At 38.2% G+C, this 15,976-nt stretch overlaps 1 protein-coding gene across 1 annotated transcript in view; it reads right to left on the reverse strand.

Annotated features, from left to right (window-relative positions):
- The window catches only part of SLC2A13 (solute carrier family 2 member 13), a 283,132-nt gene that overhangs the window by 68,463 nt on the left and 198,693 nt on the right, over positions 1-15,976 (reverse strand). Inside the window, exon 6 of the mRNA XM_067564428.1 lies at positions 14,253-14,373. Within this exon, the coding sequence (XP_067420529.1) occupies positions 14,253-14,373 (121 nt within the window). The remainder of the gene's footprint in view (positions 1-14,252; positions 14,374-15,976) is intronic.

The raw sequence follows: 15,976 nt of genomic DNA on the forward strand, positions 1-15,976 counted from the left end.
TCTTGCAGCACCCAAGTATTCCTTCAACATCTCCCGTCCAGATATTGAATTTTCTTGGCTGCTTAGCTTGTAAGAGTTGGTGGGATCAGAATAAGGTGATATGGTCACGAAGATTCAAGTATATCCTGGCACAGTACTGTTTGCCATAGTTTATAAAACCTTATAAAGAGTCATGCATGTTATTTCTCTGTTGGTCCTCTAAGAACAATCTGTGCAAAGATTACATATGCCCTGTCACTACATTATGCAGGGAAAGAATGCTCAATTTGCAGATAAAGTATATGACTCTATTATTCCATGAATGAGGATGAGTCAGAGTGACAAGGGAGTTGTAGGTACACTATTCTCTAATAGGGTGAACAGATAGTTCTGCTTTCTTGGACTGCTGAGGTTTGCAAGGAGCCTTTGCATGTACTGAGTATCAGGTAAACTATCAATCTGCCCTGGTCCCACTGCTCATCAAGCTGTGAAATGTGAAGCTCAACGCATTTAAAAAATAAACAGAAAAAACAAAATAAGAAAATGATAGCAAGCTTCAGTTACTGACTCCAGGCTCTTCTCATGTGATTCCCAGCTTAGCTGTGACTCAGGCCCTAGTGAGCATACTCAGCTGAACTGCAGTGGAGAGCAAGTAGAATAAGGGCTGCTTGTTTCAGTAGCACAGTTTAAATAAATTTGTAAAAACCAACCAGAGTTCTTTTCCGCAGCTTGGCTGAAGCACCACCTTAATGAATTCTTTCTATTTCATCTGCTTGTAGCCTTCAACTGTGTTCCAAAGGAAAGTCAAATGACAACCATTGAAAAGCCATTTATTCTTGGACCAGGAGTGCCTATTTTACTGGCTGTACATAAATTCAGGTCAGGGTATGACCTAAAATCTCGGAGGGCAGAACAGTCTGTGTCAGAGGAAAACTAGAAATCTAGTAGATAAAAGACTTAAAAGCCTTTTCAGACATAATTTACAATTAAGCTTTACGTACTGCAAGTGGCTTGATGAGTCAGAACATCTTGCATTCTTCCATGCACTATGTTAACGGAGAAGCTGAATTTTTGCACTGATTGCATCTAGAAAGGTAATTCATAGCTTTTTCTAAGATCAAGACTGAGTAAAGTCAAGTGGTTTATTCCAGTATGTCTTGTAAGCATACACCATTGTAGTATATTAAAAACTTATTTCACAGCACCACAGACTAAGCTATCCCAGTTAACAAAAAGTAAAAAGAGAAGATGCAGAATGAAAGGGGTGAGAGAGAAAGAGAAAGGGAAAATTAAGAGCATTAACATCCTGAACTTGCATAGATAGTTTGCTTTAAATTTTATCCCACATAAAAATCAATTTGGCACAGAACATACATAAGAGTTTAAGAAATCATTTTGGCCTGCAAAGATATAAGGGGTTCTTAAAGAGAGCTTAAAATGGAAATAATCTTTCAACCTTATGTCTTTCCTGACAGTGACTCTGTAACTATTTGCTAAATAGCAAATGTTATGGTACATATAATATATTAATCACATATCCTTATGTATTTAGGAACTGTGATGTAGCTATACTACATGTAGCATACAAAAAAGTACTGTGCGCATCGTAATCTTTATTGCTTTAGTACAGTGTTTCTCAACCTTTTTAATACCAAGGACAGACTTCCTATACTGTGTCAGATCTCAGGCACCAGTGCCGGACCATGGACCAGTTGTTGAGAAACACTGCTTTAGCAGATATCACTGTGGACCGCCAGCATTATGAAATGTCACCAGTAGCCCCAAAGAACACTCAAACATGTGCCAGAATTGTGTGCATGTACTCATCTCCCAATGGACACTCAAGTACACACTACAACTATTGACATGTATTCAACCCCACCCACAGAGCAGTGGTGTCCAATCAGGGGCCCTTAAGGCTCTACACTGTAGCCCTCAAAGGTGACAGTGTTAAGAAGAAAATGATTGCAAATTGAAATGTGTTCCCTGAGCTGATCCCTCAGCTTTTAACCTGAAGCATGGGGGAGGCGACAAGGAGGTGCCATCTCCCCAGCAGCGTTCCATAGAAGCTCCAGAATACAGCTGGTTGGAAATTCTCCAGTGGAACATTTTTTCATCAGAGAAAGCCAATCAGGTAAAATCAAAATATCTAATGGAGACAATTCCATTTTCAACAAAGTTGCAACAGGACCATTCTTGCCAGGCAGGTTCTGAAGTCTGCCTGGCTACCTGTCAGTTTGCTGGCATGGAATGGGGTGGATCGGTGGGAGGGAGAGGAAATCTAGGGAGAAAAGGGAAAGGGATTTAAAAAATCTTTAAAAATGAAAAGCCATTCATCACTTAGGACACTTGCAACTGACAAAGGCAACCATTCAATTTTTTAATATCGCAGCTTTAAAAGTGAAAATTATGTGGAAGCAGCCTTTATTATGAAAATTAGCTCTGGAGAATGCTGTTTCACAATGGGAAATCACTTGTGAGACAGCCTATTGGCGCTCATTGCAAATAGCTTTTCTGATACTCAGATTTACAGGATTTGTCTACCATTAAATAAATAACTTAGTCCAACTAGAAATAAAATAGACTATATTTTAGACTATATCTCCCTATTCTCCCAGGGTGAGTAGAATTTAGTCACTGTCCATTTTAAGTTCTGCAATTGCTTCTTTCCTCACTTTTCATTGGTTGGGATGTTCTGCACTTGTATTTTGTCAGACAATTACACCTCATGCGTGAACTTTCTGTAAAGTCCTTGTCAGTTTGCCTTTTCTGTGTGCCTCAGAGGCTCTTAAATTTGAAATGCAAATAGTACAATGCGTGTTTTTTGTGGTGTGAATTAGCAGTAAAGGTCTTTTTTCTGGAAGCTTGTTCTATGGACGTCATTTCTCTTTTTGACAAGAGAATCGTCCAGTTTTTCTTACTCTGAACCTCAGTTCTGGGGTTGTTCAGTTTTGATTTATTTTAAGATTTTTGAGTTCTTTGTACAGCTTTTGCTCAATTTTCAACTTTTTCTTTTGAATTCTTTTATGTACACCAATCCTCTTCCAAAAACTGATTACAGAAGACTATTAATATACTCTTGTTGCCTGTTTAGGCAAATCAAGACAGGTCCTGAAAATCTATTCTGGGCTTAATAGTTCTCTTTTAGTTTGTAATATGTTTTTGTACTGTCCTACCGCAGAGGCAGAGTACACAGTTACTCACGCAGAGGAGCAAAGCATCTTGTAAGTAGCAGCAGGCAGTGCTCCTGTCACGTAATCCCATTCATACGGTCTCTTCCCTTAATTACCTCATGCAACGAATTAATACATACTTAGTATTACTGATTATCCTTGTGTTACTTCCAAAGATTAACCTAAATCTTGACACTAAATAATTAAATATTTAAATTTAATTAGATTAAATTTCATTAAAAAGCGACTCAGGAAGAATGCTAAAGTTGCTCTGTTAAGCAGTCAAAAGCCAAGAAATCACAGGATTGTTTGGCATGCACAGAAAAGCATCCAGGTCTGCAAGATGTTACATTTGTATGCCTAAAATGATACAAAAAATTAAGATAATATATCATGATTTTTTTTAAACAAACATAAGGGTGTGAGAGGGAAAGAGTTAGGACTCCAGATGCAACTGTAATTTTGTCATTTTCTTACTTTTGAGTGATTAACTATGCAATCTTAACACTTTCAACTTTGTTTTCTAATGAAATTTCCTAGGATTCTTTTTTTCTTAAGTCATTTTAAACTCGATATTCCATACTATGGAAGTGCTAGGCTGGACAGTAATGGCTCTGTCCTACACACTTTAGAAGATCTGCAGAAGGCAACCTCTCCCCTGTACACCTTAAGAAGTTCTGCTGTGAAGTTTAAGAGATGTGTGGTTTTTACCTTATAAGGTAAGGAGTCATGCCTAATTCACTGCAAACTTGACAAAGATCTTGGTCCAGTAAAGAGCTGAGCCCCACCTGAAGGTTAGTGAACACCTACAATTTTCATTGATTTCAATGACAGGTGAGGGTGCTCATCTGGAAAATATACAGATTTGCTTTATACCTTATCCTCATCCCCTAACCTGGCTTCAGGTCTCCTACTTGAAACTTGTGCATATTCCCCATTCAGCCCCTCTCTTGCTTTCTCTCCGCTTCAGCAGAATCCCAGCATTCCTCTCTCCCTCCCCTTCTGCTAGCTGCAGTTTCCTTCCCATGCTGGTGCAAATTCTGTCACTGCTCCGAAAAAAATTCCTTTAGCCCTGGCTTACTGCCTACATACACAATAAACCCCAGTTCCCCAATACCACCCTACCACCCACAGATTTATCTTCTGACTTTACTCTGGGCAATCCAGGAACTCCTGTTTCAGTTCTCTATCCACTTGACTTTTCTACGATCCCCCCAAATTCCTAATAAATCCTCCCCAAGCATCTCCAAATATCTCCACATGAAATTATAGAAGTTAAAAATGGAAAAGACCTATCTGACTGTGGAATCTGTCTCTCTCACAATGCAGAATGTCACAGAACAATGATGGAGGCCACCATCTACAATATGAAACACATGGAATAAAGCTATTATAGTAGATTAGAGACCAGGCAGTTCAAAAGAAACATTAGCCAAGTAATAAACAACAGCTCTGAACAGACTGTAAGGTTAGATTGTAAGCTCCTTGAGGCAGGGACTGTCTTTGTACAGCGCCTACCACAATGGGCTTCTGATCCAGGATTAGGGCCCCGAGGCACTGATGTAATACAAATAACCAATTATTATAACTGGTTCTCTTCTCCCTCTACACCTTATCTCCACAGAAATTCATCCACAAAACAAATTCAACTACAATCTCTATGACGATAAGACTCAGACCTACCTTTCTACTCCAGACCCGTCTCCTTTTGTCCAACTAAGATCTCAGTTCATCTCTCTCAATCTCCTCATGGATGTCTAGCTGATAGCTCAAGCACAACATGTCTAAAACAGCGCTCCTAATCTTCCTTTTCCATTTCCTCCTTTCTTGATCACTGTGAATATCACCACCATCCTGCCTGTCACTCAGCCCCATAACCTGAGCGTTACCTTCAGTTTGGACCTCCTTCTAGGTCCTCACATCCAGGCTATGTCTAAATCTTACTGATTCTTTCTGCATAAGTTAGCACCTCAAAATATGGCCATTTCTATCCATTCCTACAACTAGATCCCTTGTCCAGGCTCTCATTGCTTCGCATCTTAATTACTGCAACATCCTTTCCCTTGGCCTTGACAAATGCAATCTTGCCTTACTCATTTCCAGAATGCTGCTGCAAAGATCACTGTCATAGCCTGTTGCCCCTTTCTGTGCATCCTTCAATTGGCTCTCCCTTCTCTATCGCATCAAATGTACGTTGCTTGTCTTCACTTTCAAAGCCCTTCCCAGCCTATTACCACCCTATATATCATCTCTCATTCACTATTGAGAGTTCTGCTCCTATCTCCAGTTGGCCCTTGATACCAGCCTCTACTGCCCCTTTGTTAAATTTTCAAAAATGCACCTTCCTGGTTTCTCCCAGGATGCCCCAATGCTTGGGAGGAACTCCCCATAAATGTCTGCAAATCTAAATCATTATCCACCTTCAAAACCCTTTTTTGCTGTGATGCCAACAAAAATAAACTTGACAATGGTTAGCCAGCTGGTGTGCTGAGACTACTGTCTATTATGTTGACCAATATTATTGTGTTGTTTCCTTGTGCTCCACCTTCTGTCTGAATCCATCTGTTGTCTCTTATCTTAAGAGTGCAAGCACTTTGGACTAGTCTTTTTGTTCTATATCTGTACAGTGCCTCTCACAATAGAGTCCTAGCCCATTACTAGGGTTCTTAGGCACTATGGTAATACAAATAATAAATACATAATTATAACCGCTGACTTTATTGTACAGAGGCCTTTGATAAGAACATACTTATAGTATCTATAATGTACATGCATTTGTAACCCATTCTTTCAGACAGAGAGAGAGCATTCTGTTGCCCTCTGTTGGACAAAATATGAGATCTGCTCACGTGTGTAAAGTCACCCTTTTGTGACTAACATGTATTGCGCATATATACCATAATAATACCACATATGGAGGTTTCACAAATTACCTTACAGCAGTACTTTTTAACCCTTGTTTGTGATTAACATTTAAAAAAAAATAACTCAGGAATGAAGGTAAAAGTGCCAAAGTTATTCTACTGGATGGTAGAAATAACTGGATGTTCCCCCATTCATACAGGGCTTGATCTGAAGACCACTGAAGTCAATGGAAAAGGGCTTTGGATCAGGTTCGTCACTAATGTTCCAAATGAACAGCTATCAAGAGCTGTGTTTCAGTGTGATGTGAAAGGAGTTATGCACACAACTTTCATTACTAATAGGAAGAATGCCCAATACACTGGGCTGAAATGGACCTTTCTGTCCCCTACTATTTTAAGTTACATTATCAGGTTTGATTTAGAGCAGCAACATAGCAGCAAAAGGTGAAGTGCTAACACATTAAATGACTTTCGTACTTAAACCATTTCAGGATTTGTACTAAGGTCATTCTTCAGTTCTACAGCATGGGCTCTTCACTAGAATTTTAATTGAATTTTAACTAGAGGAGGCTAAAGTATTCTGGAACATATATTTGTCCCTAAATTTACTTTTAGTTCTTTTGGGCATTGGAGAAGAAAGCTATCACTGTTTATCATTTGAGGGGTAGCCGTGTTAATCTGTATACAGCAAAAACAACCACAAATTTCATTTCTGACAAAGTGGGTTACAGCCCACGAAAGCTTATGCCTGCAGAAATTAAATGTGTTAGTCTTTAAAGTATACAGGACTCTCGTTGTTTTTGTGTTTATCATTGTAATTCTCAGTTATTAGGGTGCCTGGTAGTTCTGTCTCTTTAATATCAGAAAAATAGAACTGGAATAATGTTTTAAAGGATACGAGGTCTGCAATATCAATATATCACAAATCCTGATCACTGCATTTTAAATAATCAAAGTTATGAATTTGGGTTAGTGGGGCAGATGTAAGGTACAATGCCCATTTTTTCATACTCACTGACTGTATACAAAAGTATGAACTGTGGGTAAAACAAGTTTCAATTATTTGTTTTACAGGGTTTTTCAAGAGAATACAGACAATACCATTTTATTGTTGAATTCAATTATATATTCTTTTTACTTAATGAAAATGTGTTTTTATGATTGTCATTCAGCACCCGGAGGAGCTGTTGTGTGTGTGTGTGTGGGGGGTGCTTTATAAATAAAATTATTAATTACTATTAAATACTTACAGCTATTAACTGTGTAATATAACTGATGTATAATATTATTAAGCATGAATGGCTTCATTTTAGTTAGTGATGCATATTTGCTTGATGAGATTAGAAAGATTAATTGTGTGAGGATGACTCAGGCAAGAATGAATACCACAATCAATGTCTGTGTGCTGGGTATAGCAGATTGGTTCCTTTACCTTAAACGAACTCTGAAGGCAACCAGTTCTGAAAGAAACTGAACAGGAAAGTCCTTGCACTGTACCCACAATGATGTGAGTTGAACAGTTACATTCATAAATACATTAATAAATTCCAAGGCCAAAAGGGACCATTGTGATCATCTAGTCTGACCATCTGCTGACCAGAGAACCTCCCCCAAATAATTCTCGTTTGAACTATAGTATATCTTCTAGAATAATGTCATCTTGATTTAAAAGTTTCCAGTGATGAAGAATCCACTGTAACCTTTGATAAATTGTTCCACTTGTTGATTTCCCTCACTGTTAAAAATGTATACCTTACTTCCAGTCTGAATTTCTCTAGCTTCAACTTCCAATCATTACATTGTTTTATACCTTTACCTGCCAGACTGAAGAGCCCTCTATTATCAATATTTGTTCCCAATGAAGGTACTCATAGAATTTGATCAAGCCACCCCTTTACCTTCTCTTTGTTAAGCTGAATTGACTTTATCACTGTAAGGCATGATTTCTAATCCTTTAATTATTCTTGCAGATCTTCTCTGAACTCTCCAATTTATCAACATCTTTCTTGAATTGTGGACACCAGAACTGGACACAGTATTTTACCAATGCCAAATACAGAGGTAAAATAATGTCTGTATTTAAAAGTTAACCTGGCATGGAGGGACACATCCATTGTTAGTTTCACATTGCAGCTAGTACGAAGGACAAAAATATTTTTCAGGTAAAAGGACAACTCCGCACTATTTCTTCTACATCTGGTGATCAAACTGTCAATGAAAAACAAAAAAGAACGGTAAAGAGAAGAGACAAATTAAGGAAAGAAGAACAGAGAAACTGAAAAATCGAACAAAATTACAATAAGGGCTGTCAAAAACTGGGTCTGTTTCCCTGAAAAGAGATGAATGGTTTGCCCAAGCCACTGGATCTTTGATTTGCTAAAAGTTTGTTAAGATCTGGGAAAGATATTGCGGTGAGCTAACATGAGTTACTGAATCTCGACCTCTTTCCAAAGCTAAACAAACCCTAGGGGAGAGGCTGGGAGCAGTTTGTGGAGTTAAGAGCAGTTAGGCCAGTATTAGAGAATGGTTAGTTTATTTTAAACCCTTTCATTTCTGAGCCAATTCATTTTTGGAGGCTGCTAACTTGAACTCTGGTAGCTAAACTTCTCTCTGAAGCCTAATGCTAATTTGTACTTTAACATAGTTAATGATTTTGATACTGTCTCACAGGACCTTCTCCTAAACAAACTAGGGAAATACAACTTAGATGAAGCTACCATAAAGTGGGTATATAACTCGTTGGAAAACCATTTCCAGAGAGTAGTTATCAGTGGTTCATAGTCAAGCTGGAAGGCATATCAAGTGGGGTCCTGCAGTCATGGTTCTAATTCTGTTCAATATCTTCATCAATGATTTAGATAATGATATAGAGCGTACACTTATAAAGTTTGCAGATGATACAAAGTTGGGAGGGGATGCAGGTGCTTTGGAGGATAGGATTAAAATTCAAAATGATCTGGACAAACTGGAGAAATGGTCTGAAATAAATAGGATGAAATTCAATAAGGACAAATGCAAAGTACTCCATTTAGAAAGGAACAATCAATTGCACACATACAAAATGGGAAATGACTGCCTAGGAAGGAGTACTGTGGAAAGGGATCTGAGGGTCATAGTGGATCGCAAATATGAGTCAACAGTGTAACACTGCTGCAAAAAAGGCAAACGTTGTTCTGGGATGTATTAGCAGGAATGTTGTAAGCAAGACACGAAAAATAATTCTTCCACTCTACTCTGCACTGATATGGCCTCAACTGGGTATTGTGTTTAACTGGGTGCCACATTTCACGAAAGATGTGGACAAATTGAAGAAAGTCCAAAGAAGAACAATAAAAATGATTAAAGGTCTAGAAAACATGAGCTGTGAGGGAAGATTGAAAAAACTGGGTTTGTTTAATCTGGATAAGAGAAGACTGAGGGAGGGACATGCTAACAGTTTTCAAGTACATAAAAGGTTGTTACAAGGGGGAGGGAGAAAAAGTATTCTCCATAACCTCTGAGGACAGGACAAGAAGCAATTGGCTTAAACTGCAGCAAGGGAGATTTCAGTTGGTTTTCATTAGGAAAAGCTTCCTGACTGTCAGGGTAGTTAAGCACTGCAATACATTGCCTAGGGAAGTTGTGAAATCTCCACAATTGGAGATTTTTAAGAGCAGGTTAGACAATCACCTGTCAAGGACGGTCTAGATAATACTTAGTCCTGCCTTGAGTTCAGGGGCCTGGAATAGAAGACCTCTCGAGGTCCTTCCAGTCCTATGATTATATGATGATTTTGCTAGTGAGCAATACATGACTGTAGGAAGAAAGATGAGTGTCATCTTCTTTTGACATCTTATGTGAGTGGAGCCTAGTTTGTGAGCACAATCTGGATTTGAGGAAGGAGCTTGGGAGATGACCTACACCGGGTATTTTTTTCAGTATTTCTTCCCTGGCCCAACTCTATCTGTGAATAGGCAAGGCGAGCATAAAGGACACTGCAGCCTGTCAGAGTTTATATGTTATTTCCACAATATCCTTGTAAATAAGGATTAAGGTCAAATTCTGCTCTGATTTACACTTCAAAGCAGTTCAATCCCTTTGCTCTTTTATTATTTTTGAAGGTACTGATGAATTGTGATATGTTGTGATCTTAAACCAAATGCAAGTATCAGTCTTCCATGTGGGGATAGCTGTCCCCTAAACTACCATAGGGAAAACACACACACATGGAAATTACTTTTGAGTCAGGAAAGCAATTGTGGGTTTTTTTATTGGTTGAGTCTGTTCTATCTTCAATCTTATTCTAGCAATATCTGTAAAAGATGAGCTGGGGAATACAGATCTTAACAATCTGCAGACAAATGGGACATGTGGAGTAGTATTTAGGCTTCTTTTATAGACACCACACTCATTCCTACAAAACAAATATGCAAATTTAAACAAATTATTCACAATCTGTTAAGTGCCAGAGAATTTTTGTTTTCCAGTAGACTACATGGACAGTAGTATGGAATATAAGACAGTTACTTTATTTTCAGTTTTACAGTTATTTTACAGCCTGTATCAGAAACACACCCACACACTACTACTCAGCGGTAATCAAAACTTGTAAAGATCTTACTTCAACCACTTAGGGTACATCTGCAAAAAATCCAAGACAAAACAAACCAAAAAATAATCTACAACCCCATAACAGCAAGTCTCAGAGTCTGGGCCAACTGATTCAGACTTGTGTTACAAAGCTAAAAATATCAGTGTAGACTTTCCTCAAGCCTGGGCTCTCATGCCCGATGAAGGGGAGATGGATCTCAGAGTCCACGCTCCAATATGTGTGGGAATGTCTACACTGCTATTTTTAGCCTCATAGCACGAGTCCCATGAGCTGGAATCAGTTGACCTGGGCTCAGAGACTCGCTGCTGCAGTTTCTTTTTGGCAGTGTAGACATACCCACAGTTGGGTGTTTGCCTCATAGGACAGATCTAGATCAACATTAAGGGGGATATGGTTAGCTTCATGACCTGTGTACATGGCCATTAACTAAGGGCATTTTTGAAAGTGCCTCTTAGTTCTCCAGTGTGGCTACAAGGCTGGCACCCTCCCTGAAGTCCTGTTATTTCTTGCTTTTGAAACCCCTATATAGACCTCTTTATGACTTATGAAACGTCTAATCAATGAGAAAGACTGAAGCAGCTATCCTGCAGGGATCCTCCATCTATTAGCCAAGACGGTCAGGGATGCAACCCCAGGTCCGCGTGTCCCTAAACCTTTGACTGCCAGAAGCTGGGACTGGATGACAGGGCATGGATCACTCAATAATCACCCTGTTCTTTTCGTTCCCTCTGAAGCACCTGGCTCTAGCTATTGTTGGAAGGATACTGGGCTAGAAGGACCATTGGTCGGACCCAATAGGACCATTCTTATGTTCTTAATTGGGCTCTGGTGAGAAAGAATAGAATCCAGCTCCCTCTTCTGCTCTGCAGTTCTAACAGGAGCAAAGGTAGTTAAAACTTATTTTAACCAGTGAAGTCACGTGATAGGACTCTGAGTACACAGGAAGCAAAGCTACTAAGTATTAAGGTGCCATTTTAGCACAGCCACTTTTCAGAGTAGAACCAGAGTGTGATGTCTATGTATGAAGTCGATTACAGGAATAGACTATCAGGAGGAAGCTATTCTCCTGGATTCTGTACTTGTGGCTGAAAAGATTTAGAAGGGAGGCAGGTTGGAGCTGAACTCTTCTAGGAGACTAAGTGTTTTTTAAATAGCTTTTTCTTCACTTGAAAACCCGCAAAAATTGGTAATTTTCTATTCCTATTGTCTTGGTTGGAGGAGCAAGGAACTCTGAGGTTTTGTGGTACTGTGAGTGACAATGGCCAATACCAGATACTTCAGAAGAGGGAAACCCCCAATAATTGACAGTAATGGATAACAAGCTTATAAGAGAAGGTTTTTCTAACCTCAGGAAATTAATGGTATGCTGATGAACTGAATCAAGAGGATTGGTATCCCACTTACAATTTTATTCTATATAATATAACTGTAGACATTCTGGTTATTCATACAAATGTCTTATCCTTTTTTGATTTCTGCTAAATTCTTGGCACTGAAGCCCACAAGTTAATTATGTGTTTTGTGGAAAACCATTTCCTCTTTTTAGTTTTAACTTTGTTATCTTTAGTTTAATTGTATGTCTCCTTGTTATTGTGCTATGAGTACAAATAGGAGCACCTGAGACCTTTTCTTAATACCATTCATTATTTCACATATCACTCTTATCTTTATGCAGACAGTTCTAGTCTTTTCAATCTCTCCCCATATGGAAGTTTTTCATGACTTCTAATCCTTTTTTCTTTTTCCCCTGCTTTGGACCTCATCTATTATGTCCACTTTTGGTCACTGCTTGTCAGAAAGAACACAAGATTTTTGATGAACACATTCCATTGATTCATATAATGGCATCCCTTTCCTAATGGTCTAACAACTTGTTTGCTTTTTTTGCCCATAACTACACATTGAGATGCCCACAATGATATTAGTTACAGTTAATTCCAAAATCAACAATGTGTACAAGTAATTCAAATTATTCTTCCAAATGGGAAGTATCTGGAATGTGTCTGCATCAAATTTAATCTGGCATCAGGTTGCAAATCACTTAGCTTTGTTAGATTCTTTCGAAGGACAGCACAGTCCTCCTGAGATGTGACTAACCTAAATAATTTTGTGTCCTTGCTAATGTTGCACCACTTACCATTCACCCCACTTTCAAATGACAAACAGAGCTCTTGGACTGCACAGGTCCTACCTAGTATGGATCCTTGAGCCATCCCACTGTTACTCTCCTTTCACCCTCTAAAGTGACCTTTTTTTAGGCTCTTTTTTCTATCTCTTAACTAGATCCATGTGAGAAAGAGGATGAGTAACCATCAAAACGAGGCGATGTAGTATATGAAATCTTTGCTGAGGTAGTGAAAAGATAAAAGGATGACATTTGCATTCAGGAATCTAATACATGAATGGTATCCAAAGCCCTGAATTCAAGTTAGTTATCAGCATCTGTGCTACACTCTCTCCAAGAGGCCCAGACCCTGCCCACTCCCCAGGATGGTATAAGGTTTCTCTCCCCAGACTCATTTCTCGGGTGTGAAAAGCAGCCAAATATACTTCTTGCCACCTCTTCCAACATCTCTGGAGCAGCTAGACTTGCCTCTCCCATTCCCAGGGCCCCCTAGGAAGGTCCTCATCATCACAACCCCCTTTTATCTCTTAGGAGTTAGTTATCCACTATTAATTTATTCGAATCCAAACAGAGTATGGAGAAAATCACTGATCAGCCTGGGTTCTTATGCTGAGACAGCATAGCAGATAACAGGGACAGACAACTGAATATTAATTTCATGGATATTTACAGTATTTGAGAAATTATTCAATTCACTCATCTCTAAAATAAACACAAGGTTCATTTGTACTGCAATCTTAACCTGTCAGGCAAAGATTCTGGATTGGAACAAGAATTGTTTCAGCCTTTATAACATTTGAATTCAGTCACATTTAACTTTTCTCAATGGAACACTAACATTTTCCAGCCTGCCAACCACATGAATGCTGAGGAGCACATATACCAGACTGCAGTCTGCAAAGGGATAAAGACTAGCTATAGATTGTTATCCTATGCATTTCAATAGGTAAGTCAAGTCTAAAGATGCTTATTCTTTACTAAATTTTGGCATGCAGAAAGGCACACATTTTGATATCATATCAGTTTGGATATTTTATTTACTAGGAAAAAATGAACGAAAACTCAAAATACAGAAAATTATAGAATATTTTTTAGAAAAACATTCTCAGTAAGTGATCCATTATTTGAAACAAAGACAGTATGTGAGCTATCTGTGAAAGTGCAAATTCAATTTACCATAGATAAAGGTTAAAATAATTATGTTGGTTTTGAATTCATTATTAATGGGTATTAATGTAATTATCACGATTTGAAAAGACAGAACCCTTTAAAAACCAGTAAAATAAAGGGCAATGGGCACAAATGTTCTCTGGGAGAGCTCACAGTTGTGGTGCAGTGTAATGTATGTGAACAGACTAGTAACAGCAAGCACATTCCCTGCTTACATTTAAAAAAAACCATTCAGAGACTTGTTCTCACTGGATATTAACATTATGTGTTTTAACAGGGTTGCAAAACCTGAGAAATTGGGAAAAGTCTTCCAGAAGACATTTAACAAATCAGTTATCATGAAATCTCACCTGTAGTTTGTGCAAGTAGAATTTTGACCTGAAGGATCTGTTGAGTTAAGAGTGACTCGAGGAGAAACCTGAGCTGACAGCAAAAATCCCAGAGCTAGGATAATGAGTGCTACAGTAGTACCTAAAAATACAAAAATAATGTGATTTTACTTCAAAGGAGGCAAAATAATTCTCTGCTGCATAGACCTATGTCTGGAAAAAGGAAGACACCTAATTTATATGAAGCTTAGCACAGTATTTCCTTGCTATGCTAACCTGTTGTTACAAGGATCTGAGGAAAAAAAAATCTTTGTTTTTTAGGGGTTGTTAAATTCAACAGCACCTGATTTATTATCCAAATACTAAATTATTCAGTTGTTCGAGGGTTTTTTTAAAACACAGAGTTGAATACTGTATGAATTAACTTGTATTCCCTTCAGTGACACAAATAATGTTCAAAAAGCAGATTTAAGCAGTGGCTTGTAAATAACTACATCCCTAGCTCCCAGACATCCAGACCCAACTGGAAGAAGGATAACAGCCACACACTTCTGCAGCACAAAATCCGTACTTATTAGAAACAAGAAAATCAATATGTTTTTTTCCCCACAGAGCTCAGTTTGTAGTAATGCTACCAAAAAATATAAACATGCTGTTATGAATCAAACCCCTTCTACCAATCCACTTGCCCCCAGGAGTCTCTGTGACGATATTGTCACAATATAGAACACCAAAAGGGGATGATATAAGCAAAAAATGATACATGCAATATATTAAAAATATTTCATTCCTAGCACAAAACATTGGACCATATAAACTGATAACATATTGCTTAGCCTTCACCTTTGCCCTAACAACTAACATAGGTTACTTTGCTATTGGGGAAAAATACCGTACCGGGTACTATATCTTGTATTATCTATTTTATACCTTGTGTTATTTATTTCTAGTAAGCATAATCACTATATAATGACATATCATACTTTATATTATGTTTGTGTTTATATACATATCTTTCTACATACCATATATATGAAGTTGATAGTCATGTGATAAGTTACAAAGAAATATTATACATGTCAGAGTCATTTGCTAAATGAAGATATTTTGACCAGCACTTTTGACCAGCACTCCTGCCCTTTGCCCAATAATCCATCTTTCCAAGACTCATTCTAAAAGTCTAAGCAACTTTAAATACATTTTTAATATCAATCCACCAGCAAAATGGTTCTCTTCCTCCCCCATATTTCACCTGTTCAAGGCTCAGGATGCACAAGAATCAATCCTACACCAGATAAAGCTTTTCTCTACATAAAAATAGTGTGACTTCAAAACCTGATATCTTGCAGCCATACAGAGCTTTATGCTGTTGGAAAGGGAAGATCATGATTTGCAAAGGGAAGATCATGATTTTCAACTTCCCAGTAGGACTCAGCGCTCATTTTTTAGTCCTGGAAAGACCACAGATATTAGAACTTTAAAATGTAGCATCTTTTGGTACAGAAAACCAATTTAAGCTAATTTTAGAGGGTTTTATATCTCCCTCTGAACCCTGTATAGTTCGACTAATGATGACAAAGAGACTTGGTGTCAGGATGGAGGGATACAAAAACTAGTGCCTATAATTAAAAAACACCTCTCCAAACCATTCCAACATCAGTGTTTTTCTAATATAAATGGCACAGAGAGAAATACATGATGGAGTGGTTTTACTGAAAGCTGATTTGGAACTGTTTGTAAAGCTC

Source organism: Emydura macquarii, unplaced genomic scaffold (genome assembly GCF_026122565.2).
Source record: "Emydura macquarii macquarii isolate MOO-44397 ecotype Brisbane River unplaced genomic scaffold, CSIRO-AGI_Emac_v2 contig_2636, whole genome shotgun sequence".
Lineage (NCBI taxonomy): Eukaryota > Metazoa > Chordata > Testudines > Chelidae > Emydura > Emydura macquarii.